This window comes from Ischnura elegans, chromosome 9 (assembly GCF_921293095.1).
Source record: "Ischnura elegans chromosome 9, ioIscEleg1.1, whole genome shotgun sequence".
NCBI lineage: Eukaryota > Metazoa > Arthropoda > Insecta > Odonata > Coenagrionidae > Ischnura > Ischnura elegans.
Genome location: NC_060254.1, coordinates 41,005,161 through 41,019,940, shown reverse-complemented (window position 1 = coordinate 41,019,940; position 14,780 = coordinate 41,005,161). Strand labels below are relative to the sequence as shown.

The 14,780-nt window shown below is 36.8% G+C and overlaps 1 protein-coding gene across 2 annotated transcripts; it reads right to left on the bottom strand.

Moving 5' to 3' along the window:
* Positions 1-270: 270 nt before the first annotated feature.
* Positions 271-14,494, bottom strand: LOC124165835 (transcription initiation factor IIB). 2 transcript variants are annotated; one of them, XM_046543363.1, is made up of 7 exons: positions 14,310-14,494; positions 13,888-13,998; positions 12,903-13,089; positions 7,659-7,874; positions 6,499-6,631; positions 5,968-6,089; positions 271-1,180 (listed from the first exon to the last, which is right to left on the bottom strand). In XM_046543363.1, the coding sequence occupies exons 1-7, from the start codon at positions 14,327-14,329 to the stop codon at positions 1,019-1,021; spliced, it is 951 nt and encodes a 316-aa protein (XP_046399319.1). In that variant the 5' UTR covers positions 14,330-14,494; the 3' UTR covers positions 271-1,018. The 2 variants fall into 2 exon arrangements, with proteins under 2 accessions (XP_046399319.1, XP_046399318.1); XM_046543362.1 differs by lacking the exon at positions 14,310-14,494 and adding an exon at positions 14,112-14,198.
* Between the last annotated feature and the right edge of the window lie 286 nt (positions 14,495-14,780).

Genomic DNA, 14,780 nt, shown 5'->3' with positions numbered 1-14,780 from the left:
CCCGTATCTCCAAATACCATCTGGGTACTTTAATATAGCTGGCACACTCCCACCACTGTAAAAGCCTCAACAAGTATATGAATACTAATCACAGAGAATGCATAAATAGTTTATAAAAAGTGAGTACGCCCATCCTGAATGAAAATCAACTGCAAGGGGATGCATATATGTATACATTGTCACACACATAAGAGGAATGAATAATTTCAGCAACAGTAATAAATTGTAATCCCAAGAGTAGCTTACACACAAAAAGGAAAAGCCACAATATGGAGTTATTACATTTTATTTAAACAAAATTTTATAAAAACTGCACAGGGGTTATAGCCCTGCACAAACAGCTCTGCATTTTGAGTTATGCAGCTGGCAAGGCAGTACTTACATGGAAACCCTTGAGAAAGCTTAAATGAATTTGTTCCCAGTTTTTTTACTCATTTTGTGTGAAGTTCTATGTGGTCTCTCAAAATAAATATTAGCTGACTATGGTAAAGGATGTTTGCACAGTTAGTAAAATTATAAAGGCACAAAATTGGCAGAGAAATACGGAAGACATCCTTTCCTTTTGTCATAATTTAACTGCATAAACAAATTCAATGCTGTAAAATAATACAGAATTTATGAAAATCATAATAAAACAAATACAACAAAAAGTGAACAAATAATACTAGGAAAGAATGCATCACAAAAAATTGCATTTTAAGAATTACTACCCAATATTTGGGGAAATGATATTTTGCTCCCAAAAAGTCAGGTGGATGAGGGTTCTCCTATAAAAAAAAACTTCAATACATGTAGCTTCTCAAAACTTCAGATCATTGAAGCCCATAAAATGTTGAATCAGGAGTTTTCTCTTACTGTAGAACCAAATGACCAGGTTTTGGTACCCTAGTGATGCACACTGCAATCACTTCACTAATCACACAAAAGTTGTATGTATATACATAAATATTCATTTCCAGTCATAAAAATCCCCTATATTTGAAAGAAAGAGCTTGGCAACAATAATGAATCAATCACTTTACATCTGCGGCAACTGTTCAATTGGTATTGCAAATTTGAACTCTTCTGGAAACAGATGAGCTGCGTTAGGGTACATCAGTTTGTACGATTGACGAATAGTGACATCTGCAACACCAGCTATATCACCAATTTCTTTGTGGCTCCTCTTGTCATCCGAGGCCTAAAAATACATTAAATTACAACATATTACAAATATTGGACTATTGGATACTAAACATTAACTGCTGATTAAGTAAAAGTAATGGTTAGATAAGAATACATATAAAATGTGAGATGAGATAAGAGGGGAGAAGCATTTAGAGCACCTCAGGATCAACATTAATATTTCAGTATAATCAATTTGAAATACCAATCTGCAAAGCAGTTATCGAGATTGGGAGTCAATAGAAGTGGTTTTTTACGTAGGCAAATATTACCATACTTTTTCATGGTATTTTACCACAATGATGGTTGGAATATACTATGGATGAGTCAGTTCCTAAATTTTCTTGGTTCTTAGTACAGGTCTTGTTCTCCCCATTGGTTCTTGATATTCGGTTCCAAGGAAGAATTCTTATCACCTGAATTAGTGGCAAATTTACATGAAGAACCGCAAGAAGTGAAAGAAAATTATTTCACTAAAGATATAAATAAGCAGGAATGCTCCACAAAAAACTTAAAATAGTCTCCATAACTTTATTTGCTTTCTGTTTCTAAACGTTCTTTTCTATTCAGACTTCCTTCTTCCATTAACTCATATGCCAAATGTGTTCCAAATTTTGGTCCTTTTTTTCATTCCACACCCAACTTGCACCATCACTATCGTAATTTTCCCCCTATTACTCGCACCACCCAATGACTATTCTTTGTTATTATTTGTAAATAATGTTGAATATTTTTTTGTTTTTGTTGGTTACGTTGCTCAATGTTATGTAATTACTTCTCCTGTTATTGTAGTCTTCTGTAATTGGCCTCGTGCTGTTTTTGGACTAAATAAATAAATTTGCCTAGTTATTAAGTTAAATAACACGTTATTAAAGAATGCATAATCGACCAATATTTCATATTACATCAGGCAGCCACTTATTCTTTCCCCAGGTTTAGATCTGCAAGCATATTCTGGAACTCTCTGTCGATTCTTACTTACTACTAATGGACACGTTAACTGCGCTTTAAGGCACTCACTTTACAGGCATATTCCAGAACTCACCAACGTGAGGAAAGCCGCTACCAATACCGTTATTGGAGCTTTAAGCGAAAAATTGCATTATGGAACTGGCATTAGCAAATAGTCTTCAAGCAGGGAACTTTAAGGGGCTAGTTATCATTTAGTGCATATCTTCCTCGCTTCAAGTGCAAGATCATAAGCGTTATTGGAGCTAATTATCACCAAAAAACTGATTACAGGTACGTGGAACTTTAGAATTTACTCTGTATATACACTGTGACTTGCATGTTATCTCTTAAGGCCTGTCTTGATAAATATAAACCAATGGGGAACATGCACGCTTTTTTAAAAGTACTGGAATAAGAAGATTCCTACCTCAAATGTGCTCGCCGAAATTTTCGCGGATAAATAATGTTTATAGCTGAGTTTTGAGTCTATAAAAAATAATCTTCATTGACTGCTTGAAAACACGTGACGGAGCGTGGGTGCGTTATATCACGGCACGGTATCCACTGATGACAGACTGAGGAAGTGGATAGAAAAACTGTCAATGTAGGGGCTCAAACGCAAATTTGTCGAATATAATTGCTGTTTTAACGTCAAACTTTGAATTGTGAATATATTGGGTTGCCAAGCCATTGTTGAAATAAATAAAGGGGAGTGTTTTGGGAGATTGGGAAAGATTACATTGATATAAGTTGATTGCAGATTGTGATCTACGTTACACACCTACATCATTTGCTGAATGCAGTAAGTGTATTACAGCATGGATATTCAATAGAAAAACGTGTGAAAACCTAATAAATCGTGTATCCTACAAAACCATATAAAGCGCCCCGTCGTCTAGTACCTCTATTTACTCACTGGAGAATTGCTTGTGTTCCAAAGAACAAAAATAAGAGGAATAAGTGGTTGATGATCCACAGAATGGAGTTAAATACATTATCTATATTGTCAATGGGATATTCTCAACGTAAGTACACTTTTAAATAAGAGTTACTGTAGCGTTTTATCGAGTCGCCAGTTTTTCTCGGATGACCACCAAATTTAGGATGTATCACTTATTTCACTTCGTAAACAACCCTATAAATATACCTATTATTCTGTCTACTACAGGATCAAATTATACTGAAAGTGGCTGTTTACGAGAACAAATACTGATTATGATTAAACCACGGGGAAAAATAAGGAATGTAACGGTGGCCGACCTCTCGCCGCAAGGAGCCCCCAACAAGGAACATTCACAAAGTGTCTTTCGCTGATATCGTTCAAATTTGGTAGGGTAGTAGTGTTCCATAATAAAAGCACATTTTTAAAAATTCTCGTGCCTTGTGACATAATAAACAGGATACAATAAAGGAAGCTGAGTTTTAGACCTGAAAGCGAGTGTGTTGTGATTTCTCTCCATCCTTCCCCTGTGAATCGGCGCACGCTACAGGAATATATGAGAAATATGAGGCTTTTGGCGAGTAAATTCAATATTTATTACTGCGATGCCCAAAGCGTGCGCTGCATGTCAAAGCAAAACTTAAAATTTCGACTCGTTTTTGCTGTCAGTCTCGGTTAAAAAACAGGAACTCGAGTAAATACAGCGTAAATAGTATTTGAAACTTATTTTTTTGTCTATCAAATGCTTTTTTTATTACTTTTTAACGATCATTTGGATCTCAATCTTGGACGATTCTCGTGCTTCATACATTCAGCGTCTTTTCATCTAATCCTTCCATTTACCCATCCCCTTTTCTTCTGTTTCATCCTTTCACTATCCATATCCAGGGAAAAATGCAAGACAAGCAAGACATCATCAAAATCAAAATAACTATCGGAGCCATACGCAAACAAAGGAGTCGCCAATACAAGCCAGATGAGATGATATTTAATTCGATATTTTAATTTAAGATGAAGTTAGTACACACAAGTAAAAGTTTTCAAAATAAAAGTATGATAACCATAACAACAGTTAATTGCCTTTTTAGTGCCTATTTTTTCTGGATCTTGCATATTTCACTCTTCACTTGTTTTCTTCTTAGGTTCCTATTGGTCGCAACGATCTACATCACCAACATCAGTGACGTCTATGACTAGGCCATTAGAGAGACGGATTCACGGACTTTCACTTAACCGCCCGGTCACCAGAATACGATGGCAAAGTGACTGCCGTTTGCTGTAAACCCTTCGCACTTTAAGTAGCTCGCGTCTACCCGAGTTCTGGAATAAGGGTGCTGAAAAATTCAACATCTTTACCCAATCTGGGTCTAATATTTTCTTTGATAGAAAAATTGCCTGCAGTGCAGAACAGGCATTCACTGGAAACAGTAATAGTCGATGTTGATTATGAAAGGTTGCAGGAAATATCCTTGGAGCACAGTTATCATACTGCATAGATAGTTAGCATAACATCAGGATCAATAGTAAATATCCCACCACTTATGACGACATCATCTGTTAATTTGTTGTAACTTGTAAGTCAGTACAAAATATATTCTATATTCCTCAATATAGCTTAAATTTTCATTTTAATTGACAACCTATTTGCATGCCTCACTGTCACAGTTATTGTAACCTCAACACTAAACTGCTCAATACCCTAGTACAGTGACACCATGGCTAAACTGAGTTGTAAAACGGCTTAGCCCACGCGGTAGATTTGTCCGTCGCGTGGGTGCTGCTGTGCAAACACCGTGGCCGCGGAAATATTAGCGAAAGTGACAAAGCGGCAAACTCTTAAATACTCATTTAAGGTAGCAACTCTCTAAAGAAAGAAATTGGATGCCATGCGATCAGAAAGTAATATTTGCACTTCTAAATTTTTTGTCTCAGAAAATCAAATAATTACGACTTTGAGATTCTATCAGAGTAATTATAAGGACCATCAATTTTTATAGCTACAATGAGTCACGATATATATTCAAAATTTTCATAACATAGCTTGATGCTTACTAAAGAAAAAACATTCACAGTGATTGCAGAAGCAAAGATGAACTCTTGCAAACGTTAACAAATAAACATTTCAACCCTTTCATGTTTGCATAGCCTAGTTTTGTAAAAGCAACCCATTAGAGAGTTGAAACTTAGTAGACGTCAGTCTATGCGGCGCCGCAGCCTATGGCGGTTAGATGTGCGGCCACCACCAAGCTTCCAACCTTGGCACAGGTTGCGACGCTGCCAGTAACGTTGCTCTGATGCATGCGGATGCACCATCACACTACACGCAACGCAACGACACAGGTATGTTGTGGCCTTCATTACCATCGGATGACATCTTAATATTGCAAAAATTGCAAACAAGAAAAGTAGATTGAACATACAAGAGTTTTAAAGAATTGCTGATAATGTTCTCTTACAATACGGTATTTTAAGTTATGAATTAAAAATGAAAGACTTTCATACAAGACACTGGCCACGGCCTTGAATATGCTGTACACCATTTTGGATTTGGGTGCAAAATTCAATCCTCGCCACCATTCCAGTTCCATAGTACCGAATGTATGCGATCGGTTCCTTATACCAGTTCCAAAGGCCAAGAAATGGCAGTGCCAAGAACCAGGTACCGGAACTGACCCATCTCTAGAATACATATTTGCAAATGAAAAAGGTTAACTTTGTCAGAAGTTAACCTCTGGTTAAATTTTAAAATATTCCACAAAATGGTTCATTCACATCAGGGGAGATTTTCACCTTATTCATACTGTCATTGGTATGCAGTTAATACCCGTTAGAAACTTTCAGAGATTGTGATAAAAAATAAAATTTTTATCATTCCTGAAGCAAAATACAACGAAGAAAAATAATCTACGCACCTGAGATGCCATATAAATAGCAGCAGCAGCCACAGAGATGGGTGAACGCCCAGGAACTATATCAAGCTCTACTGCTTTTCTTGCTATATGTGTTGCAGCCCTCTGAACCATATTTGGCAGTCCTGTAATCAAGAAGTCATAACATTTAAAACAATAAATATATGAAAAATGTCACTATTTCTATAATCTCAAATTAACACAATGTTTCTAAAATTTTGCTATCATTACAAAAATATTGCATACAACCTATGCCTAACAGGAGAGATCTGTCCTTGAAATAATAATAATTTGCCCTGCTTTCTGGACTGTTTTTATGGCAGCCTGTCTTGTGTCTCCTTATTGCATTTCCACATTTTATAATACTGAATCTTTCGACATTATTAAGGATTACTGAAGAGTTGCAAATTGGGATTTGTGTAATCAAATGCAATAAATGAAATCTACATCAGAAGAACTAATACTGAAGATAGGGTAACACACTTAAATCAAAATACCGTGTAATTTACAATTAATACCACTTAATACACTCACCAAGGTTGGAGCAGAATCTTGACATGAAGTCACCAGTAGTGATGAGATCAACACTTGTTTCAAGAGCTTTAAGTATCAATTTAAAGCATCTTCCAATTTCTTTTTTGCTAATTTTGCTAACAGCACAAATTTCCTGTAAAGAAAAATGAAGTAGATCATTCGGTAATTCACACATAGTAAATTAGAAGTTTACGTCCTAGAGCCAATTAAAAAGTCTCAGAAACCAGTTTTTTGGTAAGGTAGGCAACCATATTGGGAGGAGAATGTGTCTTAACTTGCCTGAAGGTGGGGTAAGGTCACAGTTACCTATCACCTCACTCCCTTTCTTGCCAACTGACCTTTTTTAGCCTTCTTGCTTCAATGCTCCCTGTTTTTGGGGGCCAACCAGGGAGGAGCTTCATCCATCATCACCTCTAATCCCAAGCCTACTTAAGTTAGGTTGCCCTCACATTCTCATCACTTTCGACTGTGTGAGTGCAAGTATCTTTTTTCCTTTACAGCTGAGGAGGGCCACTTAGTGTGCCAAAATACATTCGACCTGTCCCAAGTCCCCTTCAGACCATTGACTATGCTCTTATTATATCTCAGTAAATAGACATTTGCAATTTATTACCGTGTTAACTAGTTAAGGACTATAAAAATCCACAACATCAGAAGGGACCAACACTTACTAGCAACCAAGAGTTAATTTCTCCAGGAAAGTTGAATCTATCAGTGGGTGAGCGAATCTAAGTGTGACTGTTTTCAGAGTACATACTTGCATAAATCTACCAACAACAAGGCATCCTTAGTAGGGTCTCCCCACCCATGCGAGGAATCCTGGGTTGTGGACCAGGAAGCCTTAGTTAAGGTCACTTCAGCCTTCACAAAGGATCATGTTTGGCCACATATGTGCGTGAGTGTATGTGAGTTTGGCTATTCTAGTACAGAGGCTGGGGGTTTGGTCCCAGCCGTGAAACTCTTCTCGCACACCAACACAGTGGTTCATTTTTGAAAGGTGGACGATTGCTGGGAGATATTATATGACCATTAGAGTTTTGCATTTCTGAAGTACTGCATCACTGAAGCCATAGAGTTCAATTCCCCCCTTTTGCATAAATCTTAATTGCATAGTTATATCTACCAAGGATGAGGTTTGCCATGAAAAAATAAAGCCTTACCTTAAAAGTACGAGGCACTCCTTCTTGCCGACAAGCAATGTATAGACAAGCTGATGCAATAGCATCATTAGAACGACCTTTGAGATTACGACCATCATGTACTTGCTTAAACAAGTTATTGGAACGGTCAACAATGGTGCGTGGCAAATTGATGCGATCTGCCATACTGTTGATTTCTCTGAAAGCATTGATAAGTGCTCTATCAGAGCTGCTCATCTGAAAGAAAAAATAAAATCACATTGAAACAACCAAAATCAGCAAGCAATAAAAAAGGCAGATATTACACCATCAAAAAAATAATTTATAGCCAATTGGAACTAATTCCTAACCCTTCACTTCTCCTCTAGAGGAAATTAGTTATTTACACGGGAAAAATAAATAATATTTTGCACATACTATGTATCATTTATATTCATTGGAATCAATTTTCAACCTCCTTTACTTCTCTTTTTCAGGATTGTACAGCTAATACCTCAGCACATAGATATTTGAAATTTATTGCCATATTAACTAGTTAAGGACTGTAAAAATTCTCTAAGCCTGAGGGGAACAACACTTCCTAGCAACAAAGTCCTTCTTCATTAAAATTTGAAACAAAATGAAAACACATAATCATAATACACACACTCTCTTGAGAGAGTGTAACATTTGAATACAGGTCAAAAATCCAAGAAAATATATACAGGCATCCCCCGAGTTACATATGTCTCGACTTACGTAAATCCGTACTTACGTAAGTGATAACCGTATTTCAAGTGATTACGTTAATTATCGAATGTGAGTGCGAAGAAGTAGATATTCGCTCGTACACCCCATTGTAGAAAAAATATCGAATAGTTATCGAGTTTTTTACGTTCTAAACATAACAAAGTGGCCCATTTTTATCATTCCACGAAGGAATTTTCATTAAATTCTGTAGAAAAATCACTTATAAATCCCAAGTCAGCAATCAACGTGAAAATTTGCAGTTCTAACGATGGAAGTGGTTGCGCTCACTCCTGTACGAAACAGCTTGTTAAACAGCAACACACCCGAACTCCGACTTTTAACTATTTAAAAACTGTATCCTTAAGTTTGGACATTTCCATCTGTAGAATTAAAAGAAAATGAAGTTCGAGCAAAAATCTTCATTGCAGAAAAGAATTGGTTAGTACCCATGTAAAGGCATTGAAAGTTTGAGTGTTAGCAATGAACGAGGTAAAAAAGCGAAGAAAAAGTTGACACACGATATTAATTGCGTACTTGTTTACATATTTCTGGCGACTGGGTTACCGTGTTGTATTTTGCAAAGATTTTATCAAGCTGCATTTTCTCGTTCTCTCATATTGTGTGCAAATGTAAATTAATACTGCGTCATTGAAAGCTTTTCCCCACCCGAGTTGGCTGAATAAAAGCTCACTTTGAATTAGCTTCGTGCATTGGAAATACTCTTTGATATTTCCAGCTAAGTAAATATTCAAATGATGATATTTTCACGTTTTTTTATTGAGATATGAGAGAATGAAAATATGTTTGCGTGCGTGAAAGATTGAGTGTATGTGCGTGTGAATGTATCTAAGAATATAGTGATTTACTGGCATTCTGTGTGTGTTATTTGTTCGTAATCCTCGACACCCCTCCTAATTGTATAAACCTTGACAGTGAAACCACCAGATTCATCAATCAACATAAAATATAAAAGGCAGAAGATAAAATGATTACCCTTAGATCGCAGTACAAGATAATGAATCAATTTAAGTATTCAGTTTAGTAATGTAGTGTTGAGATACTGTACTTTATCGAATCCACGCGATCGGTCAATTCGGGGAGTAATATTACGCATTTTGATTGGCAATGCTTGAGATGCAACTCAGACTATATTAATGTTCATTGATTTTGTATCTAATAACGTAAGAATGCGTGGAAGAGTTCATGAATATTGCAGTGAATTGAATGAAACTTCTCCGAGAATTTACCGCGCATTTCTCCGATGAGAATTCACCGCACCAATCGAAATTTCTGAAGCACTAACGCAGAATGTTTGACTTACGTAAATTTCGACTTACGCAGTCTTCCGGAACGCATCTCTTACTCGGGGGATGCCTGTACAGTAAAACCTATATGTAATGAACCGCCTTACATCATAAACCTCCATACTTCGTACCACCCCTACGGTCCCATCAGATTTACATGTAAATTTATTGGCAAACCTCTATGTAGTGAACCTCTTTATCTCATAAAACCTACACTTATCATACCAAGGAGACCCCCCCACCCGAGACTAACTACCTCCGCAAATTGTACCAAGACAACTAGAGACCATTAATGCAGCTGTGATTATGTAAATGGAATGATATTTTCATCAATAAATGTTTCACCCTTATTTTTTTTTCTTTTACAACTATAATATGCTGTAATTTTCACATTAATCATTATTTGTGGCCATTTTGTTCCATATGAGAGCATACCTAACAGTAAATAAGAAAAAAGGTATCCAACTATCCTTATCATTTTAAGTGACTGCTGAATTGTGAGAGATCACATCGTTTTCTCTCGAATCATGGCAAAAATCATGCGATAGCGCTCGCTTTCGGTAATTATTACATAGGTAATAAATATATGCTCACTAATGCATGCATGTTTGTTTAAAGACATAAATATGATGGTTTAAAAGACAGTAGCGCCTTCATTTTTGAAGGATATGAAAAAAGGGTGACTATCATTGAAACCTCTCTAGAGTGAAACTCCATACATCAAATTGCCCATATTTTGGTCCCCTCCATTAAGATTTAAAGAGGTTTTACTGTACATATATATATTGAATAGATCTTAAATGTCTGCTTGAGGCTTTCGCAGTGCTGGATTGCAGTTATCTCTATAGTTTCTGGGTTAGCTGCGTCGAAGTTGATATCACCTTTGACGTAGCTTACCCGCAAACTATGGAGAGAACTGAATAGATCATATTCCATTACATTTTTATGGGCCTCACCTAGCATTAAGTATCACCCATGTTTCCAGTGAATAGAGGGAAGTATTGAAAGGACTGGCATCATTGACAAACACACTTCCATAAGATCACTTAGTAATGTTAATCTCAGACAAATGTGGCATGCATCACCAGTTTCACCTTAATACCCTGATTTTCAAGAACCACAAATTTTATGGAGTTGCCTCAGCATGCAATATGGTCTCTGTTGTAGCGGAGTTATAATATGCATTATCACAAGCAAAATTGATGGGATGACCAGTAGGAGCTCTGTGATTTCTGTTACTGTCACTAGTAATTAACTTAACAGTTAGCAAAATAATGTGAACTTGAAAACTTTGATGTATCAATTCGTAATGAATTCCAGAACTATCATCATCATAATTAAAGACAGACATATGGGTGTATGCTGCGTGATGTAACGGAGTTGCCCCGACGTTTCGTGACCGACTGCTGGTCACTTCTTCAACGGAATGGTATTGGAGTTTGGTTCTGCTGCTTTTTCATTTCAGGTTGGCGGAGGGGGAAGATGAAGAAATTTTGCAGATGACTGGGTTCCATGTATTACTAATTCTCAATCTGGTATCGGTTAAAGATCCTGGTTAACATTTTTCTTAACTTATGATTGGTAAACCATCAAAGAATCTTTTAAACTGATAAAGGTTATTTTTTCTTGATCCTTATCTTTTTCAATTCTAGAGCAGACATACAAGTAAACTTGAAACATTCCTTCTCAATAAGTAAATCAACTAATTCTGTTTTTTACGAAGGGGATTCTAAATCATAAGCCTGGTGTAGCTTTGCATTCAAATGCAGTAAATCTGAAGATTTTTCATCCAATTATATAATTTATAAATATTGCAGAAAACAATGAAGGAGAGTAAAAATTGTGCACGGGCACGATATATATTATACATATCTGCAACACGAATAAGCCTCACCCGGATAATCAGGAGTCTGCTGTACTCCAAAAATTCCAGGCCATCCCCTTTGCAATGTTTGTGAAATTGAAATCACACACAGGTTTACAGCCTTACAAATGATTCGCAAAATTTGACATTGGACCACGTCTCACCCAACACTTCTCATGCTCCACTACTTTTGTTATAACTCAATGCTCAGTTTGACCTACTTACACAAAATTATAGTCAGACGTGTCACAGCACATCTTATGTACACCATATGGGTCCTTGTCCCTGAATGTATGATTCAAGTTCAATATGTGAATAAAATGTTATCAACACTACAACTTCTGCCTAGTGACAGTTTTACTTTTTCAGGACATGTCCCGGTCATGTGATGTGATAACGGACCAAGGAGGGGTATTTTGCACCAAGAGATGGTGCTTTGTTCATCATTTAGGGATATGGACCAAACCATGCCCTCCATGACAGTTTTACTTGATATCATGGATATTAGACTGGCGAGATATATGTATAGAATATATATCTTCTCTAGAATTCTGCATTATGAAGCAGTGGCGGCGCGTGCGTATACGCATGTTAGCAAGTGCACACACAAAGATGAATAAATTATAAAAGAAAACTATTCCTTTGCAACGCGAAGGATAAAAGTACTGTCTGCATATGCAAGAAACATGAGCCTCCGAACGCTGCAGCTATCACCTTTTCGAATTCACCGCTCTACAAGTGTGCGATCCCGTGGCATCATGCCGGGCGCATTTTCGGTCTGTGCGATCGCTTGAGGGTGCTCTGGCGGGACGAGGTAAGCGAGGGGTATGTGCTGTTCAAAGGGGCGATGGGAGCAGACTCAAAACCATGCGAGTGCGCACGCGCATAATTTTGGTGACTGACTAGCAGGTAGTGTAGTGGTGTAGCTGCCACCTACACTACCTGCGCCCAGGATCCTAGTCCGTTTACAGAGTCATCTGTATGGCCGTTTTCTACACTACTTCCTCATAGGGTGTAAGGAAAAGAGAATGAATTTCAACTACCATCACTTGTAAAGGTGTGTTGAGAATAATTATTTTCATACATGCTAATATTATGTATTTCTGTTCGTGCAATTTTAAGGGTAGAGTGTACCAGTGATATGTTTTGCTTGCTATGTATTCTATTACGACGAAATATGATGCTCATGGATTAGGATTAACATAATATAATTAAATCATCCTATATCTGCTCTAATGCACACTCTAGATAAATTACCACCAGCCGCCACTGTTATGAAGTATCTTGTGGAAAAGAACAACATCGTAAAGGAGGGGTCAGCTGCAGCATAGTTCAACAAGAAATAAGGATATCAAATACAATACTTACTGTTCTTCTATTCTGATACTTGGATACACCAAAGGAGTCAAATGATGCATCTCCTCTCCCAGGACCAATGACAGTTGAAAGATCTGAACCATTTAAGAGAGGATTTTCAGGACCACCAACACGTGAAGGATCAGCACCAGCTTTCTCATTGCTGAATGTTCGCCACTCAGAACCCACATCTATCACCCTACAAGAAAAAGAAACTCCAGAAAATAGTCTCAAATGAGGAATAATTAGCAAAACCTTATGCTAAGAGTCTCACCAACAATCACAATATTAAACAAACATTCTTAAGTTGAAAAATTCTGTCATCCATACGTTTCTATTTCCTTGCACACCTCAGAAAAGAGCCACTTCACGTCCTTTTTCATCAGGGTTTATAGAATTGTAAGGATCGACATACACACTTCTGCCACAGAGGTAACCAATCCACATTTCATTAAAATAATGAAAAAAGGACAACATTGCAACACACTTGATTACTGCCGCTTCGCACACAAAATACAAAGTGTTGATAAATCAGCCATTCTCACTCCCGTAAACTTGCTACAGTGTATGGGGGATTCTTGCCATTTTGTGTTCTTTAGAAACTTTTCCGAGCACATTTTCAAATCTCTGAACCAATTCCACAAATTGACTGGAATGCCGATAGTTGATGTAACATTTTACACCTCAACTAATTTAATAAAAAATGTATATTAAGAGCAATAAAAATCAAAAAGGCAGATACATTGAATGAATAAAAACAGGAAAATAAGTTTTCGTGGATCAAGAAAAAATTTGGGTCAATTCGTGCCCGTAAGAAGAAAGAATATTTTTTTATTTTTTGTGCTGCTCATTTACCATTCAATTGTAAAGTCAAAATAGCAAATGGCCAAGGCAAAAAACAATTGGAAAAGTAAGGAAACATCCACTATCTCTTAAACAGCATACAAACAAGGAATATGGAAACAATACGCAACACTTTCTGAAATTAAGTTCTCACCGATCTCCCACAACAAGTCCACATTCCGAACAAATCTGATCCCCAGCTCTATAATCTTCTATTAGAGGCGCATCTGGATGAGCATAACAGCAAACTCTGTTGGCGTCAACCCTAGTTGACAAAAGGAAATTTTTAAACCATGAATTCATAACCACTGCAATAATATCAACAATAAAACTCCACTGGCTGGAAGTGTTATTACAACACCAAAATATTCACACAACCTCTTAGAGTAATGACTTAAACGAAATCTTGTCATTATAAGCATTCATTGTTTTCATTTCATGAGGGACAAGATGAATGTTGCACAAAGATGAGTTCCACTATGTTTATTAACTAATAGCAACTAAGTCATGCATTTTAAACAAATGAAGGATATATTGACATTCTTCCTATGTAAAACAACAAGAAATGTCATTTACCTTGACGAAGAAGCAGCCATATTCAACCGTAGCAATCACTTTGATACCATTGCTTGCAATCCGCTGAAATCCCCCTGTAGCCCTCCCCTGTTCTTCCCCTCCGACAAAAACGCTCCCGCCAATGGTATCGTTTTTATGAACTTGACGTAGGACGTATGTGCAATATTATTTAATAACATTTGCTGCTTCATAATACTCTCAAAATATACCTCCTTAAAAACATAAGGAAAAATATTATATATTATTTCACGCACAACATTTAATACAATTTTACGGCGGACATATTTTCCACTATTTCTCATATTCAGGTTCTCGAAAACTCCTAAAATGCGACATAAATGTCCTATGAATGCTGTAAAATATGTTTAAATTAAAATAGCTGTATTTTATTTGCACTCATTTTACCTCTTAACATCCACGTGAAATAACTTTCCCTTATCATGAAGATATATATTTGACTCCATCACCTGA

Excerpts from the sequence above, each read along its gene's own strand:
- LOC124165835 (XM_046543362.1), bottom strand. The coding sequence starts at position 14,155 with ATGCTTATAATGACAAGATTTCGTTTAAGTCATTACTCTAAGAG. Across the intron at positions 13,090-13,887 it reads GGACTTGTTGTGGGAGATCG|GGTGATAGATGTGGGTTCTG; the intron begins GTGAGAACTTAA and ends TTTTTCTTGTAG. Across the intron at positions 7,875-12,902 it reads AGTATCAGAATAGAAGAACA|ATGAGCAGCTCTGATAGAGC; the intron begins GTAAGTATTGTA and ends TTTTTCTTTCAG.